Source organism: Rhinatrema bivittatum, chromosome 1 (assembly GCF_901001135.1).
Source record: "Rhinatrema bivittatum chromosome 1, aRhiBiv1.1, whole genome shotgun sequence".
NCBI classification, from domain to species: domain Eukaryota; kingdom Metazoa; phylum Chordata; class Amphibia; order Gymnophiona; family Rhinatrematidae; genus Rhinatrema; species Rhinatrema bivittatum.
Genome location: NC_042615.1, coordinates 521,108,161 through 521,129,880, shown reverse-complemented (window position 1 = coordinate 521,129,880; position 21,720 = coordinate 521,108,161). Strand labels below are relative to the sequence as shown.

The 21,720-nt window shown below is 43.6% G+C and overlaps 1 protein-coding gene across 2 annotated transcripts in view; it reads left to right on the top strand.

Moving 5' to 3' along the window:
• Window positions 1-664: 664 nt before the first annotated feature.
• C1H9orf135 (chromosome 1 C9orf135 homolog) overlaps window positions 665-21,720 on the top strand; it is a 68,696-nt gene continuing 47,640 nt past the window's right edge. The window contains exons 1-2 of one of the 2 annotated variants that reach the window (XM_029612732.1): window positions 665-1,010; window positions 11,010-11,118. In XM_029612732.1, coding sequence (XP_029468592.1) covers window positions 898-1,010; window positions 11,010-11,118 — 222 coding nt within the window. In that variant the 5' untranslated portion in view covers window positions 665-897. The remainder of the gene's footprint in view (window positions 1,011-11,009; window positions 11,119-21,720) is intronic. The other variant, XM_029612722.1, reaches the window with a different exon arrangement.

Here is a 21,720-nt window from a genome sequence, read left to right as displayed (position 1 = left end):
CACTGTCTGAGAGAGGATGCTGGGTGCCATGGACTTTGGTCTCACCTAACATGACATTTCTTATGTTCTTATGTATAATTGAAAGCCATTGCTCATCCCTGAGTGTAAGTAGCATGGGCTCCATTTACTATTTGGGATCCTGCCAGGTACTTGGTTGGCCACTGTTAGTAACAGGACTACTGAGGTCCATGTATCCTTGCTCTGGCCCATTATGGCAGTTCTTATAGTTAACAAAAACAACTGACAAGTGAAGGACCCTATGTAGTCTGGAAAGCTCATGTGCATAATCTTAGATAATTATTATTAGGTTGATCCTATAAAAAAAAAAGATATCAAAACCTGAAAAGCCTCCCTCCAAAAACTAACAAGGCAATATCTCCAGCCGGGGCGAATACTGTAATCCTAACTTTACAATGGAAGCCCTATAACAGAGGGCGCGCGCCCCCTGCCGGATCTCTTTTCCCCGTCCCCGCGCGGAAGACTCTCTGGACCGGTAGTGTCTACCTTACGTCTCAGCGACTCTGTTGCCATGGCAACAGGACGCGCTAGGAGAGTTCACGCCTGCGGCGCCCCTCAAAAAAAATGCGATCCGCGCCTTCTCCCGGGCAGCTCCGTGTACTAAATAGCCACGTTTCAGCAACGCATTTATTTGAGACAAGGAGGAGAGTGGAGACGAGCAATCTCAACTTTGAAACTTATGTTTCTTTTTAAACTGGGCGTGCAGAAAGGAAAAGCTTGTGCGCGGGCGTGGCCGCGGAGGGAGGGGGTGAGGTGGCGCGGGAGTGCATAGTGCCCGCGTTCCAGCGGCGGTCGCGTGCAAGCAGGAGCCTGTGGGATAAATTCAGAGAGCGCGCGCGCGCTCGGTACTGTCTATTGGGAGCAGGGGAAGCAGCCAGCATGGATCTCGAGTTCATGTGGCCGAAACCTGACCTGAGGGACCGCAAGGGCTCCCTGACCCTGCGTGCCCAGCAGCAGATGATCTACGGGCGACCCACACTGGTGTACAACTGGTGAGCGCGCTAGTCCTCAGCCCGGGCTGGCTGGTTGCGGCTCTCACTACTTTGAATGGTTTAGACGGGGCAGAGAGGTCTTTACAGAACTGCAAGCCCACTAGCTTTGGGCCGGAAGCACCTATTCCATCTCTTGTCTAAAGGGGGACCCCTGTTCTCCCTGCTCCCTCCCTCCCCACGAAACATTTCCCGCCAGTCGGGATGTAAAGGTAGCTAGGCTTTTTTTTTTTTTTTTTTTTTTTACCCAATCCCATTGTGGGATTGGGTGCAAAAAATGGTAACCACACCCATTCCCCATTTAGAGTATATTATTGAACTATGTAACCATATAATACTGGCACCTTTTGGATAATTTAGAAACCAAACATATTTGTGCCTAACTGTAAACCGTTGTGATGGTGCTCTACTAAACGACGGTATAGAAACGTTTTTTAAATTAAATTGTGTGGGTATGCATATGTGCACCTGTTTAGGTGTTTGCTAATTATTGTTCTTCAAGACTTTTATTTTTTTTAAGTTGGGGAAACAGCATGTTTATGTGTACATACCCAAAAACACACACTTGTAGACATATATGCATACATAGGCAGGGCTAGGTTAAGGTCTGGGTGCTCATATGCAGAATACGGTAGTGGTGTCCTTTTAAAGCTGTGCTGAAACACTACCCTAAAGCAAGTGGGAGTAGGCTTCTGGTCGGCCTGGATCTTTGGTGCCTTAAAGTTGGCACTCTAAGCTGTTTATGCTTTAAATTTGTGCATGTATATATAATATTAAAAAAAAAAAACATGCTTCCCTTTATTTCCCCCCCCCCCCCCCAACTCCACAAAAAAAGGACTAGACATTTTTGAGAGAAACATCTGTTTTTGGCCCCATACATATTCTGGGCAAGCATTTTGACAGTGTTCATATAAATATATTGATCCTGGAAGTGTGGTTGCTTGACTGATTTGGATAATATGTGCAGAAAGTGAATATATTGGAGACTTTTTCTTTGTTAAAAGAAATATTCATCATGGAGCTAGAGCAGGTAAAACTGCATTTAGCAGTGTGCACAGTTTACCTATAGCTGTATGCACTTCTCTGTCTATGTATAGATGCTACTCCTAATGTAGTGTTTTGTGCTTAAAGTGTGTGTGTGTCAGTTTGCTTGGGTGCCCTCTCATGGAAAGCCCATGCTAATGAAGGTATTAGGTATTATGCCCCCCACCCCTCCCTCCCAGTGTAGAGAGCTGTGTTGGCTTCACTCCACTTTTCTTAGTGTTGGAAATTTTATTCCTGGTCAGAAGTGGTATAAAGCTTCCAGCATTAGGACCTGTACTTGGGATTAATGCACAGAAAACTTGCCTTGTGTATACAATGAGGTCTATATTCAGCTGCTGAGCAGCTGGTTAAGTTAGCCGGATACACCTATACAGCCTACTTAACCGGGGTGTTTAGCAGCATGGCAGCGCTGCTGAATATACTGGGCTATCTTAAGTTAGCCAGATATGTATATGCGACTAACTTTTTAGAGCTTCCTACAGTGACCAGAGTTAGCCAGTGAACTTAAACAGCTAACTCTGGCATGCTTACCACCTGCCCAGGAACTCCCCTGACACATCTGGATAAAGTTATCTGGCTACAATGTAGCTGGAAAAGTCACTGAATGTCATGACTCAGCCATTTAAATAACTTCTCAGCTTATTTACAAAATCTTAATATCCACATTCTTAATTAAAAAAAAAAAAAAGGCTTGAGGTGGATTACATCAGACTTGAAACAGATATTTAAAGCATACCCACACCAAAATTAAAAGCAACACAATATATAAAAAAACAAACAACATAATATATCTAAAAGCTTCTCTAAACAAATACAGTTTTAGTGCATTTTGTCTAAATGGCTTTTGAATATCTACCCCAATGTTTTCTGTATATAAATCTGAATTTATGTGCACAAAAAATGGAAAACTTTTATTGTGTGCACAAATCATATCTGAGAGAATCCCACCCCTTGAGTTTAAAATGTGAGGATCAGCCTGTGTTGAGTGCACTTTTTAACTCCGGATGCATTAGTATTCTATTAGTTTACTACATTGGGAGTTTAAAAAAAACAAAACAAAAACACCCCTGTGCATTAAGCTGTGTGGAGTTTGTGTACACATTTAACACACCTTATTTTATCAGGCTGGTAACTAATGTGGTACTTATCAAAGGACTTCCCTTTGTAGGATACATGTCTCTTGCATATAATTTAACAAGGGACTCCTGGGAGCCCTGGTCTGGTACATCACTAATGAAAAGATGGGTTAGGCTGAAATGCTGCCTGTAGGACAGGGCTTTCCAAACTTAGTCAATGTGATCCCATTTTAGCCCTTGAAAGTCACATCCTGACCCTAGAGGGTGACCAAAAGAAATTAGTGGGCTTGATGTCCTCCAACAGTGGCTCCACTCTTATCCTCCTTGCACTTTGGCTGATCCCCCCCTCTCTGTCTCCAGAAGATGCCTTCCAGTCCTTTTTGCATCATCCCAGCTGTTTTTCACCTCCAGACCATTTTTATAACACGCCCCTCCTCCCTCCCATTGATCCTCTGTCATCCCCCTCCCTCCCTCTCACCCCATCCCCTTCTAATGACCTTTTGGGACTCGTGATAGGGCTTCCCAAACATTTAACACAAAATATCAAATGGTAGCATGGGACCCATTTTAGCAGTTAAATTCCCATGACCATAGAGGATGACCCAACAAATTAGCAGGAGTGCAGTCTCCTCCAACAATCACTCCACTCACCCTCTCTGCATTTCCCATTGATCCTCTCTCCACGTACATTCCTTCCAGCTGGTCTTCTTTCATCCATCTCCTCTCATCTTCCTCTCAGCTGATCCTATCTAACCTCTAAGCCATTTTTTAAAACCCCAATTGATCCTTTGCCATTTCACATCCCAGCCTCCCCTCCAACATTTCTCTTATAGCTCCCCTTACATCCCCAGTTGATCTTATGTCATTCCCGTTCTCACCCACTACAGCCAATCCTCCTTCAGCTGATCTAACCCTCAAACCTTTCCTGCATCTGATCCCTTCCTCCAAACAAAATCCCTGGCAGTGGTCGGCAGCAACCTTTTTCCTTTGGGCCCTAGACTAAAGTTGGATGACAACTGGCGGGAAGGAAGGTGCAGGTCAATGACAGGGGCAACATTTTTCTCTTGGTTAAATTCGGTGGTGAGTGAGGAAAGAAGCGGTGGCCACTTCACTGGCCCGTGCATGCTCTGCCCTCTTTCTTTCCCTTGTAGCTGCTCCAGAGCCTGACGGTGATCTGCGATCAGTGGCATTAGTAGTGAAAATCAGCATAAACTTTGAGCCAGAGTAAGCTCACAATCCCTGCAGCAGCCCTTATCCCTTCCTTGTGCAGGGCCTCTTGCTACCACAAACTCATGCAAGGGTAGGGCCTGCAAATGTGTGCTGACTCATAAGCCTCCTGCTGACTTCCACTAATGCCTGAAGAGCACTGCCCTGTGAGGAGTTTGGGATCCCGACCCACAGTTTGGGGAAACCCTGCATTATGAGTTTGGCTAGGTTAAAGAGGCAGCAGAGGGGAGGGGTGTACCATTCTGGAACAGCTCCTCTGCTGAAGTTGCTGTAATGGCCGTGCCCCCGAGGGTATAAAAGCAGCATAACTGTGTGGCCCTTGAGTTAGAACTCAGAAGAGCAGGAGTGTTTTCTAAGTTGCAGTTACCTTCCCCTTTTTAAGGTGCTAGGTGCCCTGCTCTGGACCCTTACCTTAATTGGAAGGAGGCATGTGCTGGCTTCGGGGGGGGGGGGGTCGTTATGAGCTTCTACTTTTTTTTTTTTTTTTTTCTGCGAGAACCCTGGTGCATGGGAATTCAGGAGGTAGGGAAGATTCCACTGCGCACCATCTCGGTGTGGATTGCGACACGGGTGTCTTGCTGCAGAAGAGTTCCAGTGTTTGTGGTTTTTATGAGGATATTTTCCTTGAGTTACCGGGGAGGAAGCTTTTGGCCACCCTTCCTGCCCTGAAGAGGGGACATCTACTACAGCTGTTCCCTGCTGATTGGCCCTTTCCTAAGACCCTATTTATCATCGGAAGAGAACTGTAAGATCTTGATACACTTGGAGCTGGGAAGATGAGGTTAAGAGGGGTGTTTGTGCAAACACTGTAAGCTTTTTTTTTTTTTTGCCATCAGTATACAGTATTTGGAAGTGTTCTGCTCAACTAAGGATACCCTTCCCAAATGGGGACCTTATTTATTTATTCCAAGCTATGGAGCGCGAGTTTCCCTGTCCAATACTGAGACACTTGTGCAGATAAAATTGGAGAACTGTGAATTTCACCTCTCATGTCCAGATCTGATGTGGCAGTGCCATTCCTGCTACTTAAGAATTCTGACAGCTTCCAGTATATTTGTGCTGACACTTGCATGCCTGGAAGATGAAAGATTTGATACCTCCCCAGGGCACTGAATCAAGAGTCGTTCCTGCCATCCTGGGTCTTGGAGGAGTCATTCCTCCTCCCCTCCCCCTCCCCATTGAAAAACAACTGTCCTGGGGCCTGGGACTGTGTCCTGAGTGGGGGAGAGTTAAGATTGGCCCTGGGACTCTTGTGTGCCCCTTTCCTCCTGGCCTATAAACGGAGAGGGTTTACACCATCTAGCTCCACATTCCAGGTTTATCTCCTCTCACCCCCAGTTGATTTTCTGACCTTCCCCATGTCACTCTCTACAGCCAATCCTTTTTCCAGAAGATTCACCCTCAAAACACATTCTGCATCTGCTCCCTTCAAGCAGCTCCTCCTCAAAACCTTCCCCTGGCCAAGGTCAGTGGCAACAGTTTCCTTTGAGCCTTGGGCCAAAGTTGGATGACAGCTTGGGGAGGACCAGGGAAGAGAGGGCAGGCTGAGAGGCAGCATAATTTTTTTTTTTTTTCTCTTGTGCAGATTAGTGGCTGGGGAAGAGGAACAGTGGCCACCTCACTGGCCCATGCAAGCTCATCCCTGCCTTCCCGTTCATGGCTGGTCCAAATCCTGACTGTGATCTACAACCAGCACTAGCATTAGTAGTGAAAAATAGCACAGAGCCTCTGAGCCAGTACTAGCTCGCATGCCTTGCAACAGCCCTGATCCCCTCTCTCATAGGGCTTTTTGTTTCCACAGACGCTTGTGCAAGGGCGGGGCTGCTGCAGAGCCTGTAAGCATCTGCTGGCTCACAGGCCCAACGCTGGCTAATGCCAGAGCCTGAAGAGCACTGCCCCTTTGAATCACTTGTGACCCCCATTTGGGGTTACGACCCACCGTTTGGGCAGCCCTGCTGAACAACACTAAAATATGCTACTCCAATAAGTGAAAGAGCTTCCCTAAGTCCTAAGTGTCTGGTTAAAATGTAGTGTTGAGCATTTTTCTAAGGTAAGGCTTGGGAAAAAAAAAAAAAAGGGAGAGGTGGGTTCTGCAATTCTAGATGCTTTCTTTTTTCCCCAGAGGACTACATAAGAAATTGCCATGCTGGGTCAGACCAAAGGTTCATCAAGCCCAGCATCCTGTTTCCAACAGAGGCCAAACCAGGCCACAAGAACCTGGCAATTACCCAAACATTAAGAAGATCCCAAGCTACTGATGCAATTAATAGCAGTGGCTATTCCCTAAGTATAATTGATTAATAGCAGGTAATGTACTTCTCCTCCATGAAATTATCCAAACCTTTTTTGAACCCAGCTACACTAACTGCAGTAACCACATCCTCCGGCAACAAATTCCAGAGCTTAATTGTACGTTGAGTGAGCACTTTCTCCGTTTAGTCTTCAATGTGCTACTTGCTAACTTCATGGAATGCCCCCTAGTCCTTCTATTATTCGAAAGGCTGCTTTTGAAATGATATTTAACTGTCCAGGTTAAAAGAATAAAACATAAAAAAATTGGCTGCTCCTGCTACTTTGAGTAGTTGCTTAGTTTGTTTGAGATGGACAAGCATTTGCAACTTTGGATATGATTTCCAAAGATTTTTTTCCATTCTGTGTCTGAGAAAATGTTATGCTCAGCTGGGTTGCTTAGGTTGGAAAGATTCCCCCCCAAATACCAGGAAACTTCTTATTGTGCAATATGTGTTTTTAACACTGAATCTCTAGATGGTTTTTTTTTTTTTTTAGCATGTTGGTATTTAATGATTCATACTGTACACTAAACAGGATTTAATTTCTAGACAAAAGTGGAACTAAACTATGGAGGGGGTGAAATTGGTGATGCCAGGGTTAAGGGTGATCTGTGCAAAGTGGTGTGGTCAGGAACAAGTGTGAATCCCTCCCACTGAATCTGTGATCTTTGCTTCCTCCAAGGGCTGGGGGACCAGCAATGATCCATGCAATATCAGCTTTGTTCTATTTCCTTGGGGGAGCCAGAACTGATATACACACTACCAGCTCTGCTCCACTTTCTCGGGTCCCAGAAAAACAGTGGCAGGATGCCTTTCTGGGTGGTTCTGCCAGAAATTATGCCCTCCATAATGGACACAAAAAGGGGTTGAATTGGCTTGGGTTTGAAAGTTGTTGTTTTTTTTTTTTTTTTTTTTGAGCAGTAGTGACATTCATAAACCCCAGGATTGAAGCCGTGACAATTGGCATTACTGCTGTTCACAACTTTCAGACCTGTAGTAATTCAAACCTTATTTTGTCTGTTCTTTGCAGTGCCTGCTTCAGTATCGCCCCTTCCTCTTCAATTCCCTGCAATACAGTAAGTGGGGGAGGGGGAAAGGAATTGCCAACACTGGGCCCTGACTGAGATGCAGACATTAGGGGAAAGTGTAGGACTGCTTCTACAAGCAAGGCACATTCAAGAAGCAGCATTGGATGAATTATCAGGAAGACTGCTCACCCTGTAAAAACATTCAGGTCGATACAGTAAAGTGTGCTCCGTCGGAGCGCACTGTCAGCCTGCTCTGGACGCGTGTTTTCCCTTACCCCTTATTCAGTAAGGGGAGGAAAACACGCGGCCCACCCGCGGCACCTAATGGCGCCCTCAACATGCAAATGCATGTTGAGGGCGCTATTAGGTATGCGCGCGGGATCCATTAAGTAAAATGTGCAGCCAAGCCGCACATTTTACTCTAAGAAATTAGCGCCGACCCAAAGGTCGGCGCTAATTTCTTCCGGCGCCAGGAAAGTGCACAGAAAAGCAGTAAAAACTGCTTTTCTGTGCACCCTCCGACTTAATATCATGGCGATATTAAGTCGGAGGTCCCCAAAAGTAAAAAAAAGTAAAAAAAAAAAAAAAAAAAAAAAAATTTGAATTCGGCCCGTGGCTGTCGGGCCGAAAACCGGACGCTCAATTTTGCCGGCGTCCGGTTTCCGAGCCCGTGGCTGTCAGCGGGCTCGAGAACCGACGCCGGCAAAATTGAGCGTCGGCTGTCAAACCTGCTGACAGCCGCCGCTCCTGACAAAAAGGAGGCGCTAGGGACGCGCTAGTGTCCCTAGCGCCTCCTTTTCCCCGTTTTTCCCGTGTCACCTCATTTAAATACTGAATCGCCCGCACTGGCGAAGGGCCGGTGCGCGCGCCGGGAGAGCGGGCGTTCATCCGCTCTCCCGCGGTCTTACAGTATCGACCTGAAAGCTAGCAGTCATTTTGTTATGGGCTTGATATTTACTTGGTTTTGATTACTACTCTTAACAAGGCTTGAGGGTAACCTGCACGGAGCAGTAGTTTCTACCATAAGAAGCCTGTTGGGCAGACTGTATGGACCATTTTTTTCTGCCATCATTACTAAATTACTATCTGGCCGATACAGTAAAAATCGCAGGAGAGCGGGTGAGCGCCCGCTCTCCTGGCACGCGCACAGGACACTCTCTCCGCGGTAAAAAGGCGCTAGGGACACTAGCGTGTCCTAGCACCTCTTTTTGGACAGGAGCGGCGGCTGTCAGTGGGTTTGACAGCCGACGCTCAGTTTTTCCGGCGTCTGTTCTCGAGCCCGCTGACAGCCACGTGTTCGGAAACCGGACGCCGGCAAAATTGAGCATCTGGTTTTCGAGCCGCGGGCCCATTTAAAAATTTTTTTTTTAACTTTTTACTTAACTTTTGGGGCCTCAGACTTAATATCGCCATGATATTAAGTTGGAGGGTGCACAGAAAAGCAGTTTTTACTGCTTTTGTGCTCTTTCCCGGCACCGGCAGAAATTAACACCAGCCTTTGGGTAGGCGCTAATTTCTTAAAGTAAAATGTGCGGCTTGGCTGCACATTTTACTTACTGCATTGCACGGGAATGATTAATAGGGCCACAACATGCATTTGCATGTTGCGGGCACTATTAGTCGGGGGGGGGGGGGGGTTGGACGTGCATTTGATGTGCTATTACCCTTTACTGTATAAGGGGTAAAGCTAGCGCGTCAAATGCGCGTCAAATGCGCGTCCAAATGCCGGTTAACAGTGCGCTCCATCTGTACTGTATCGGCCTGTATGATAGGTGAGGAAGGGCTGAATTAGGGAGCAGAGCGGCTGTTTTCTTCTCTGTGTACTCCAGGCTTAACCTCTATTTCCTGCAGGCTGCCTAGAGGGGAAGGGCTGGAGCAGAGCACTCCTGCTGCTCTGCCTCTTAAGCCTGAAAAGAAGCTGGCCCCCTGCCCCCAAGTAAGCATAGAGAGATATCCTACTATTTGCAATTTTAATGTGAAATAAATTTAATAATCTCTTTTGCCAAATCTGTGATGCATCACAACTTTTGCTGCTGCTGTATATATTCAGCAATAAATCTGTACAGCTTGCTGATCTTTAGCTAATAGGAGCAGAAGATCTGGGATGGTTCAAAGATAATTCTTTCCTACTTGGCAGATTGATAGGCTCTGTTGCTTGCTAAAACTAGAGCTTGGCCTGTAGGATAGATGCTGCTAGGCAATGGGCTGTTGAAGAGATGCAGCACTTCTATAATACTGGTCCGAGCAGTACTTGTGACATTATGGTAACAAAGTGACAGCAAAAAAATAACCAAATGGTTTATCCAGTCTGCCCAGCAAGCTTCTTATGGTAGTATCAGCCACGCCATGCAGGCTACCCCCATGTTTCTGTTAAGGGTAGCAACTACCGCTCCATGCAGTTATCCACAAGCCTTATGATAATGCATATGACTGACAGCAATATATTTGTACTGGGTGATGAGCTGCCTTGAAAATTTCAGACAGTGCTGCTTGACGTGCTTTGCTTATGGACTTGGCCATAGAAGCAGTCCTGTGCTTTTTCCCTTATGTCTTGTATTAGTACCCCAGGCCATAAAAGCCAGGGCCTGAGTTGGTTGTATGAATCCAATTCCTTTCCACCCTCTTCCCCCCCCCCCCCCCCCCTCAATGAAATCTGAGAGAAATGTTGCAGTTGCTTCAAAAGCATCAAGGCTTATAGGTTTAGTAATCCCATGCCTTCTCTTAAGGGTAGAAACTGCTGCTCCATGCAGATTACCCCCATGCTTATCAATTCCCCAGTCTGTCAGTTGGGGCCCTTGGTGGTTGTCTAAATCTAGTTCTCCTTTTTCCCCCTGAAGTGGAGAGCAGAGCAATGTTGCAGTTGCATCAGAAGCATCTAGACTTATTGGTTAAGGGTTACAACCCCCGTGCAGTCTTATCTTCATTTCCATCCTCTGTGCTGTACTTCAGTGCAATGGTTAATAGCGGTCAGCTTCCAGTTTTCTTCTTAGTTTTATTCAAACCTGTTTTGGAAACGAGTGCTATTGCAGTTGTTAGTTCATTGTAATCCCATAACTTGTTTGCAATTCAGCTGACTACCGCCACGTTCAGAAAAGAGCCCTCTGGTAAAGCCCCAGAGCAGCAGCTTCCAGTTAGCACGCCAGTAGAGAAGGGGTAATAAATGCAGTATGGCTTTTGTGGACCTGGAATTGTTCTGAAAAGGTGATGGCAACAGAGGTTTCACTCCATCTGTGCAGCTGTAGGATGGATTTAATGAACTGCCTCTAATCTGTGGTTTTTAAATAGAAGAATAATGGATGTTATGATTTAAATCCTGGTTTTTTTTTTTTTATAAAGGCACTGTAATCGTGAGACTGAGCCGAAAGACTATGATGTACATGCAATTCCTTTGGGTGACAAGAACCTTCATCACTCAACGTACAAAAGACTTGGAACTTCAGAGAACGTGAATACCACTTATTTGTTTTTAAACAAACATTAGACTTGTTACTGAGTGCAGATACATTTTGCTCACACTTAGGTACTGAGTCCTCTGTAGCTTTACAAGAATAATTTGGAAGGTGGGGAATTGGTTTAAAAAGGTAAAACATTTGATCAGTGAAAGGGATAAACAATTTGTTTAAGAGTTTCTTTCCCATGAATTTCAGTTTGTGGAATGTTTGATTTGGTTCAAAAGCATCAGTCTGAACATCCTCCAGGGCTGTTTTTACTCTGCAGAAGCCGTTTGATCTGTGCTTTTGTTAATATATTGGACCTAACTATTATGTAAATAGTCATTTGAAGTAGTCTTTGAGCCAAGCCGATTTAGATTTAGGTTCTCCTTTGACTAAAAAGTAGCAAATGTAATTCAAATTGTTTTCCTGGGCAGTTATATCTTTCTGACTGTTACCCAGAGTTGTTTTTTTTTTTTTTTTTTTCTTATGTTCTTGGTTCCATGCATCTCCTACAGGCAAGTTCTTGTTCATTGTAAACCGGTTTGATTTGTATTTAATGCAAGAAGATCGGTATATAAAAACTAAAAACAAATATGTAGTAGGAAAAATATCACACTGCATACATTGTAGGGATGTGCATTTGTTTAAGTGTGCAAAACACGACTAACAAGGGCAGTTTGGTTAGCTTCGTTCAGGGGGGGGCCCCCGAATTAATCTTCATTGCATTTGTTTAAAAGGGAATGTATTGGGCCTAGGCTTGAAGCTGTGTCCTAGGCCCGAGCACAACGCCAAGGGTCTCTGTCTAGGCTCAGGCCAACACTGGGGGGGGGGGGGCGGCCTCTGCCGAGACCAGAGCCCCTTACCTGATCTATCAGGTTATCCGAAGAAGCCGCCCGGCTGGGTCCCAGTGCTATAAGTTAAAATAGCACCATCCACTGGGGAGAATGTGCTGGAGTTATCCCTGGCACAACCCCAGTGGATGGCATCAGTTTATACAGAAAGAGGACACTGTCTGGGCCTGGGGGGGCCCTGGCATCTGCCTTGTATAGGCCGAGCTTGCAGTGACCCTACCTTGTCCTTTGCCTGGGGAGATCCTGGCCCAGACACTTTTCTGGATGGGTGGTGGGGATGGGAGACTTATTTTTTTTATTTTTCACACCAATGAACCAAATCAAACATTCCACAAACTGAAATTCATGGGAAAGAAACTCTTAAACAAATTGTTTATCCCTGCACACCCCTATTATGTGGTTTTTTTGTTTTTTTTTTTCTTATATTCTAAGAATAAAATGATGTTCAAGGCAGATCCTGAATGTTGTGGTCCATCTTTGTAAAATTGGCTTGGAGTTATTTAAAATTCTTGTAGCCTGATTATCTATGCAAGTAGCCATTCTAAGTGTGGAACATCATAACTCCACAATATAAAACAAGAAATTAATCAAATGCTTGTACAAATATTTGATTTCTTATAAAAAAAAAATCTTTGTCAGTAATTGCTCGCTGTTTGCATGGCAAAGCCTTCCATAATGTTAGTTCTCATTATGAAAAGCTGTCTGGAGTCTTGCATCCTGCAACAAAGAGATCACAAGGAAAAGCTTCTCGTGCATGCAGTGATGTCTTAGGAACATAAAGATGCAATAACTCTTGCAAATATTGTGATTTTTCCATTTGTTAAAACTTTAAACATTAACGGCTGCTGCAATACAAAGCATGGAAAAAAGTGTCCAAACTGGGTGCATGTTTTCCAAAGCCTTCACACCCCCCTTTCCTGGGCGCCTGATACAGTACGCAAATGAGCTGCCGGGTAGAAAGGATGTGCTAGGGATAAATTGTGTATGTCCATGGCATCGGACACCCAGGAGATGTGGCTGGGTGCCGGTTAGGAAAATGGATGCTCACTTACGAATGTCCATCTTGCTAACCTGTGCACAGCCATGGGTTAGGAAAATGGGACACTCATACATTACTAGGAGGAACCACAGAAAAGCAGCATTTCTGGATTCTTTTTTTTTTTTGTGGTGGTTTTGAGCACAAAGACTTAATACCAGTTTGCATCTGTTCAGTGATTTTTTGCTTCATCTACATGACATTTACATGTGAACTTATCTGTGCTGGTTTGGCCATGCATTTTGGACACACCAATGGAGTTATTGTAGCGCATCCAAAACACACGTCCAACCTTGCAGCAAGCTGTGCACTAGGCCGAGCACACCTTATTGCATTGGCTTGTAACATCTTTTTAAAACTTGCCCTAAAAATCACAGGCAACCAATATAATTATGTTAAAATCAGGTGATGTGATTAGAAAAAGCACAAAGGAAGGAGTCAAGTAGCTGAATTTTGTAACAGCTGTAACAGTTAATTGATTCTTGGGGAGATCTTCATAAAGTAAATCAAAATAACTGAATTGTAATAACAAAGGCCTGCACTATCATTCTGAAATGAGTGTCTCAGTTCAACCTGCCACCACCCCCAGAAGAGGTCATCAGTGAGCCTCTAGCACAGCTGCTCTATTGCAGGTCCATGGGGTGGTGATTCCAGGCCTACTTAACCCAGCCTGTTCATTCCCTCGTTACTTCTTTGAGTCACCTCAGCTCCTTGACCTGGTCATCCTTGTTTTGTCTTGCAGCCTGTCTCTTCCTTGTACCTTGTTTGGTCTTGTTTCCCATTGCCTGTCCTTGTCTAGTCCCTTGTATTCTATTCCAGGCCCTGCCCTTGAATCCAACCTTGTCTCCAGCTTGCCTGTACAGTGTTCTAGCACCAGCTATGCTTCTGGATAAGTCCTGCTGGCCAGCAGAAACTAAGGGTTCAACCTGCAGGGGAGTTGGCTGATATAGGCAGATGACCCAGTCCAGCCTTGCCCCTGAGTTTGGTCCTACTTCTGCTGGGGGAAAGCCCAGCCTGCCTACCCATGACAGAATGAAGAGTCCACAATTCCTCTGGAGTGGGATCAGGATTTGCTGCCTGCTTGGTAAGCAAAGAAAACATTTTTCCAATCCTGTGATAACTCTTGCTCCCAAGCTAAAAGCACTGGGGTCTGCCAGCATGCAGTCTAAGGGAGTTACCTGCCAGCTTGAATAACCTAAGAATTTTCTTCTATTTTTGTAACCTCGGTCAGCGTTGGGACCCACCACTGTTTCTTGAATGCATGAGGTGTGGTTCTCTCAATCTTGCCCGCTGAAGGTGTGGGGTGCAAAATTGTGAACCCTGTGGATGCAGAGGCCTATCTGTCTTGTAAAACACCCAAATTGGAGTCCCAGGCTACAAACTCCTAGACTGACAGCATGAGACTTGCCTCTCAAAATACCTAGCATAGCCTTGCTGAAAATTACAGCGAATAATGCCTCAATTTGTCAAAGTAATTTAAACTCTGTACCTGGAAGGGAAAATTCTGCTTCAATTTGCAGCACTCCTTCAGTTCTTTGCTCCTGTGTCAGAGTGCAGAGAAGTTTTGAGGCAGAAAGAGTTGCATTCAGCTACCTGCAGCAAACCTTTTAATGTCAGCTCTGATTCTGAGGGTAGTGTGAACTTTCCCCCACCTGTTTGAACAAGGCTTGGAAGCTAATTCTAATCCAGCTCCACAGAATCCTTTCCAGACTTCTGTTCCCATAACATCTTCAGGTCTATCTCCTCCAGAGAAGTCCAATACTTCTGTTCAGCCATTGAGAGATGTGGTAACACCTCTGCTTTTCTGGTTATTCCATGTCGTCTTTTCAGTCCGAGACATTATTTGTAATAACCCCATTACACACTCTGCTGTACCTCAGTTCCAGGAGGTGCCTGGTCTTGCAGCTCCACTCTGGAAGGCGCTGGCATGATCATCCAACTCGGGAGAGATTCTAGTCTAGCATGGTGGCTCCAAGGAACCTCCTCTCTTCCCTCAGAAATCCCAGTACCTGCTGGCCAGATAGCTAAAGTTCCTCCCTCGAACAACCAACTTACTGGCCATAACTCCCAGGAGGAGTGGGTCTTAAGGGGAGGTACTGTCACACTTCGGCCTACTACACAACCCTCCTCCCCACCTCCACCAGCAGAGCTCATAAGTGAGCCTTACTCTAGCTGCTGTATTGCTGATCCCATGGGATGGCAGCTCCAGGCTCTACTTAACCCAGCCTGTCTATGCTCTGGATGCCTCTTCATTTGGCCACAAGGCAAGGAGCCAAGGTGACTCGTTTCAGCCTTTCCTGTCCTGCCTTGTGCCCTGTTACCAATCCTTGTCTAGTTCCTTGTATGCTATCCTGGACTTCTGGTCCAAGTGTGTCCTTGATTTCAGCCTTTGTCTTGTTCCAGCTCTAGCCATGCTTCTGAATAAGCCCTTCAGGCTGCTGAACCTGTGGGGAGGGGGAGTGGCTGGGGTAGGCAGAAGATCTGATCCAACCCTGCCCCTAAGTCTGGCCTTTCTCCTGCTGGGGGGGGGGGGAAATCCCAGCTCAGCCCAGCCTGCCAGCCCTGACACTGAGGCAAATAAAATGTACTTTAAATGCCTTAACTAGCCTTAGTTTAAAAAAATGCTGATTTTAAAATATTGCTTTTGCTGTAAAGAAGGCTGGTTATACCAGAATATTACTTAAATGATGGGCTATAGAAGCATGTGGGGAGACCAGACTTAAGTTTCTTATTTATAAGATCTGTCAGTGTGAAGCCATAAGGAAGACTTAAATCATTTCTGGTGCTTAAATTTTATCTCTGTAAGCAATCTGGGATTTTGAGTTCTTGCAGTCACAAAAGCAAAGAATGTTTTCTAGGAAAGTATAGGGATGGGAGTTTGAAAAATACTGGTCCAGAGCTTCCCGGCGTAGTTGGTCACTGTCAGGGTCTCTTGATTTTCTTGACAAGCAATGAACTCTGCTGTATGAGCTACAGTATCACCAGTACTCAAACATATGAAGCTGTATTGTGTTGACACAAGCCCATGGTGGGGGAGGGGGGAGGAGGGTTATGGTGTTGGGAGGGAGGTGAGAAAAGGAGTTAAAACACATACACAATTGGAAGATTTTTTTTTTTCAAAACAAACATTTTAGTTGAATAACTTGCAATAATGATTTGGCTTTGAATATTAATGGAAAACTTAATGCAAATGTATAGAATCTTATTCTTTTTTTGTAGAGGCTACCCCTGAGCTTCCACAGAAAGCTAGAGGCTTTCACCACTGTACTTTTAGCTGTTATCTCTTATGTTTATATTATATTTACAGTGGTACTGCATATAGAATGTTAGTCATGTCAGGCTTTAGTGTCAAAATGAATGTTTGTTACTCAAGCATAGAATGAAATGCATTTGCACACACCCAGGTTAGCTTGAAACTCTTACCAGGTGAGCAGTATGTGAGGAACAGTGCCTACAGGATAATACAGGTGACTGGGTTTAAAGTCTAGGCCCTTGACTGTACTTTATATTCTTGGTTTATCTGTATTAAGACTCTCACTAAGACAGTTGCCACAGTTTATTTGTTTTAAATCTGGTGATCTTAAATCATAACATCTTCATATAGGTCTATACATGTTGCAAAATATTAAACTCTTCTAAAAGAACAATGCTACTTAAAGTATTCTAGCACACAGTATAGCCAGTGATTTCCAGAATTTAAAATTCAGGTGTCTGTAGGATCTGCTGGGGCATTTGTGAATGCTTCTACCTGGTTGGTCTACTGTTTCTGCTGGTTGTATGCAACAAGACCATTGCTGCTGGGGGCAGCCTGCTGACCCTTGAGTTGAAGGGACTGATAGTGGCTGTAGAGGGGGCTGGTCATGAGAGCCAGAGATGGTATAAAAGGAAGTTGTAGCTGTCAGGCAGTTGAGGAGGTAAAGGGTAACAGGAGCCATATATAGAAAGAGCAATGGAGTCCAGGGAAGTTAGGGTTAGGCTGAGGAGGGAGGTAAGAGTTCATAGAAGAACTAAAGATGAAATCTGGAAATGGAATAAAATGAAGACTATACTTGAAAACTGCCTATTGCTCACTTATCCTAACTTGGACCCTAAAGATGCCATGCTGGGTTAGACCTAGGTCCCAAGTCCAACATTTTGTCTCTAGCCATGGCCAGTGTTGGTCACCTAGCAGGTCCAAAAATGTAGATCTGTTGTTACTCCCCAGAATAGCAATGGCTAACATGCTTTGGACACTTCCTCCAGCATCTTGCTCAAACCTTTTAATCCCTGCTATGCTAGTCCCCTTGACGTATCTTCTGGAAACAAAAAGATATATGGTCAACACAACTTGATTGTGTTGCATGAAAAACTACTTTCTACAGCTTGGTTTTAAATCTGGTAGTGGGTAGTTTCTTGGTGTTTCCCCTTGGTTTAGTATTGGAAAGGTAAAGCATCCTTTATTCACCCGTTCCATGCTTCTCAGGATCTTATAAACTTCTATCATGTCCCTCCTCAGTATTTTCCAAGGCACAGGATTTTGCGTATGTGACAGATGGGTTTTCTTCTCTTGTTGAGCCAATGACAGCTAGAAAGCTGCAAGTGTAGCTTGTTGTGATGACTCTTCTTTTGCCAAATTATATTTTAGCTTTGCCTCCAACTATAACTTTACAAGGTTTTAGTACACCACAAGAATGACAACTAAAAAAAAAAAAAATCCTCTTCACATAACTCAATTGTTTGCTCTTAAGAGCATACTTGGGGGGGGGGGGGGTCTAATTTACTAAACCTTTTTCTCAATAGGCACAGAGAATGTATTGAGAAAAATTAGTAAAATCGTGCCTTCAATCATTGTAGAATAGTTTAGATTTGGTCACATGCCCGTAGTGTAGAGTTGGGTTGTTGGTTCCTTTTTTAAAATGGAACAGCTTCTAATGTTTTAGGATACACTAGATAAGGTGTCTAATTTACATATGAGTAAATAAACTTAAAAAAAAAATTGTCAAGGGGCAGGCAAACATAATTTTTCCCCACTCTGGCTTCTGTTTGCATCCTGCTATACAGTGCTATACAGTGAGGACTTGCATCCTGCTTATCCTTAGTCCTCCCAGAATCCACCTTCCTCCCCTTGGAAGTTGACTCGTACATTAATACATAATTAGCTAAGAATGGAGGGGCTCTGTTCGACATGGTGAGCATTTGCTGCACAACCTCCAAGCGTTCTGAAAGCTGCTAGAAACATTTGAGAAATCCTTTCTGCTCCAGGTACTGTAAGATGACATCACCCACAAGACTTAAATCTGCTTTCCTTGAACACCTTTTTATAAGTAAGCAACTTGCTTTATTGGCAACTAAAACTTTCAACTCCTTCCAGCCATTTGTGGAAACTAACTTTTCACATGGCTGATTTTTGAAAGGATTCAGCTTCTCTTAAAGAATCATGATTAATTCTAGTATATTCATATACATAGAGCATCAATGTAAAATATGTATAATAGTTGTACTCAAGTTTATATACCCTTGGCAGAATTTGTAAAATGTGTAGCACTTTAAGAAAACATGAGTGATCACACATGTCTATTTTTGTTTCAAATTAAACTATGCATTCACAAATAGCACAATCATTAAACAAGCCAGAGCAATAAATGAAATAACAAAATGGTCCTGTTCAAAAGTTTGCATACCCTTAGTTCTTAATATCATATATTGCCCCCTTTTTTTGCATCAATGACAGCTTGCAGACTTTTGTGATAATTGTGACTAAGGCCCTTTATTTTCTCATGTGGTAAAGCTGCCCATTTCTCTTGGCAGAATGCCTCCAGATCCTGTAAGCTTTTTTTGGTTGTCTGGAATGAACAGCATGTTTTTGAGTCTTTTCCCCAAAGTGGCTGAATGATGTTTGGCCACTCCAGAACATTCACTTTCTTCTGCTACAGCTGGCCTTATGTTTCAGATCATTGTCCAAGTGTACCCCATGTGCAGCTTCCTGGCTGAATAATGCAAATTCTCCTGCAATATTTTGTAAGATGCTGCATTCATCCTGCTATCAAGTTTGACTAAATTCACTGTGCTGCCGTAGCTCACACCCCCCCCCCCCCCAGCAGAAATCTACCTCCATGCTTCATGGTAGGGATAATTTGCTTTTCATAGGCCTTTTTCACTCCTCACCAAACAGTGTTTTTGGTTGTCACCATAAAGTTCAATTTTGGTCTCATCACTCCAAATTATTTTGTTACAGAAGTTTTGAGGCTTCTCTGGTGCTCTTTGGCATATTGTAAGCAGGCTCTTTTGTGGCATTGATGCAGCAATAACAGTTGCTCTACCATGCAGCTCATTTTTTGTTCAAGAATCTCCTTATTGTGCCTGCTGAAACACCCACACCAACTTGTTTCAGGGGAAGTTGCTTCTGAGTTTTTTTTTTTTTGTTTTTTTTTTTTTTGCATCGCAGCATGCCAGTTATCCAAAATCTTTTTCGGTCTACCTGATCGTGGCTTGGTATTAAGAGAGAACCAACAATTTATTTTTTTTTTCTATTTCTTGTTCAGTTTGAACAGTACCGACTTAAAATTTCAAATCTTTGGCTATCTTTTTATATCCTTTTCCTGATAAAAGTTGATCCTTTGACAGGTTTTTTTTTTCCTTTCCCTATTAATTACAGTTCAAGTATTTTAAAGAAAAAATGGAAGTGGTATACTCCTGTCATTGGGACAAAGTATTTGCAGGTTCCCTCACTAAAGATCTATATATAGATTGACAGATCCAAATTAGAGGCTTCTCTATGGCAGCACCAGTATTGTGTAATGCTATTCCAGAGCAGTTGAGGAATGAGGTAGATCTGGACAGTTTTAGACTGAAAACCCTATTTAAAGAAGCATATGGGTAAGAATTTTTCAGGCATGCATTGAATTCTTTATTTGATTTTTATAAGAACATAAGAAAATGCCATACTGGGTCAGACCAAGGGTCCAAGCCCAGCATCCTGCCTCCAACAGTGGCCAATCCAGGCCATAAGAACCTGGCAAGTACCCAAAAACTAAGTCCATTCCATGTAACCATTGCTAATGGCAGTGGCTATTCTCTAAGTGAACTTAATAGCAGGTAATGGACTTCTCCTCCAAGAACTTATCCAATCCTTTTTTAAACACAGCTATACTAACTGCACTAACCACATTCGCCGGTTTACATCGTAACAAATTAACAAGAGAGAAATACAATAAACAGGGAAGGGGAAGCATGTTGTACTTGTTTAAAATGTTTCATGTGCTATGACTGTAGGGTAATCTGCTCTGAATAGATAGGTATCTTGGAAGTAGCAGGAAATAAAGACTTTTAAATCACACACGGCACAGGTATGGACACCTACCCTTCATTGCCATCTTAACCTGTCAACGTGAGTGTAAATTATCAGCCCAAACATACAAGGGTATGCAAACTTTTGAACAGCACCATTATTTCCTTAATTGCTGTGGTTTAATGATTGTGCTATTCTGTGTTGCATAACTTAATCTGAACACATTCAAAATAAGATGTTTTGATCACTCATGTTTTCTTAAAATGCTAAACATCTTACAAATTCTGCCAGGGGTATATAAACTTATGATTTGTGTGTTTACTCACTCTCAATAACTTTAGTCTACCTGACTAATATTATGGACTCCTCCTCCAGGAACTTGTCCAAACCTGCTATGTTAATCACTTATCACATACTCTGGCAACAGTTTTTTCACAGCTTTGATTGTGCCGAGTGAAAATGTACTTTTTATCATTTGATTTGGATCTGCTGGTGGTTGGGTTTCATGGAGTGTTCCCTCTTTAGTATTTGAAAATATAAATAACCATCCTTTATTTACCTGTCCCATCCCACTCATGGCTTTATCAACTTCTATTATGTCCCCTCAGCCATCTCTTTCTAAGCTGAAGAGCCCTAGTCTGCATAGCCTCTCTTTAAAGATGTTCCATCTCTTTTTATCATTTAGCACCCTCCTTTGTCTGGTTGAGATGGGGTGATTAGAACTGCACACAATACTCATGGCTCAATAGAGGCAGTATTTTTCCATCTTTATTCTTTCTTTTTTGGATCATTCCTAGCATTCTATTAGCTCTTTTGACCACATCTGACTGAGCAAAGAATTTCAACGTGTTGTACAAGGACTCAAAGGTCTTTCCTGGGTAGTGACTCCAAAATAAAAACCCATCATCCATAGACCTGTAGTAGAGATTTTTCCCTCTATGCATCACTTTACATGTTTTCACATTAAACTTCATCTGTCTGTCAGTTGCCCAGTGTCTAGTCTTGCAAGGTTCTTCTGCAATTCCTTGCAATTTGGTATTTGTAAATTTTGATCACCTTACTTGTTCCCTTTTCCAGAACTTTTTCTATGAATGCTAAACAGCACAGGCTCTGTACTGAGCCTGTGCTATTCCACAAACAAGCTTTCTCCATTTGGAAAACTGAGCATTTAGTCCTACCTGCCTTCTAACCAGTTACCAATCCACAATAGAACCCTGCCTCCTAGCCCATGACTTTGAAATTTCCTGAGGAGTCTCTCATGGGGGACTCTGTCAAATGCTTTATCAAAATCCAAATACAGTATATATACCAGCTCATCTTTATTTACATGTTTTACATCTTCAAAAATTCTAAGATTGGTAAGACAAGATTTCTCCTTACTAAAAACATTGACACCCCCCCCCCCCACCCCCCCCCCCCCCCCCCCCCCCATTAAGCCAAATCTCACTTATATGGCTAG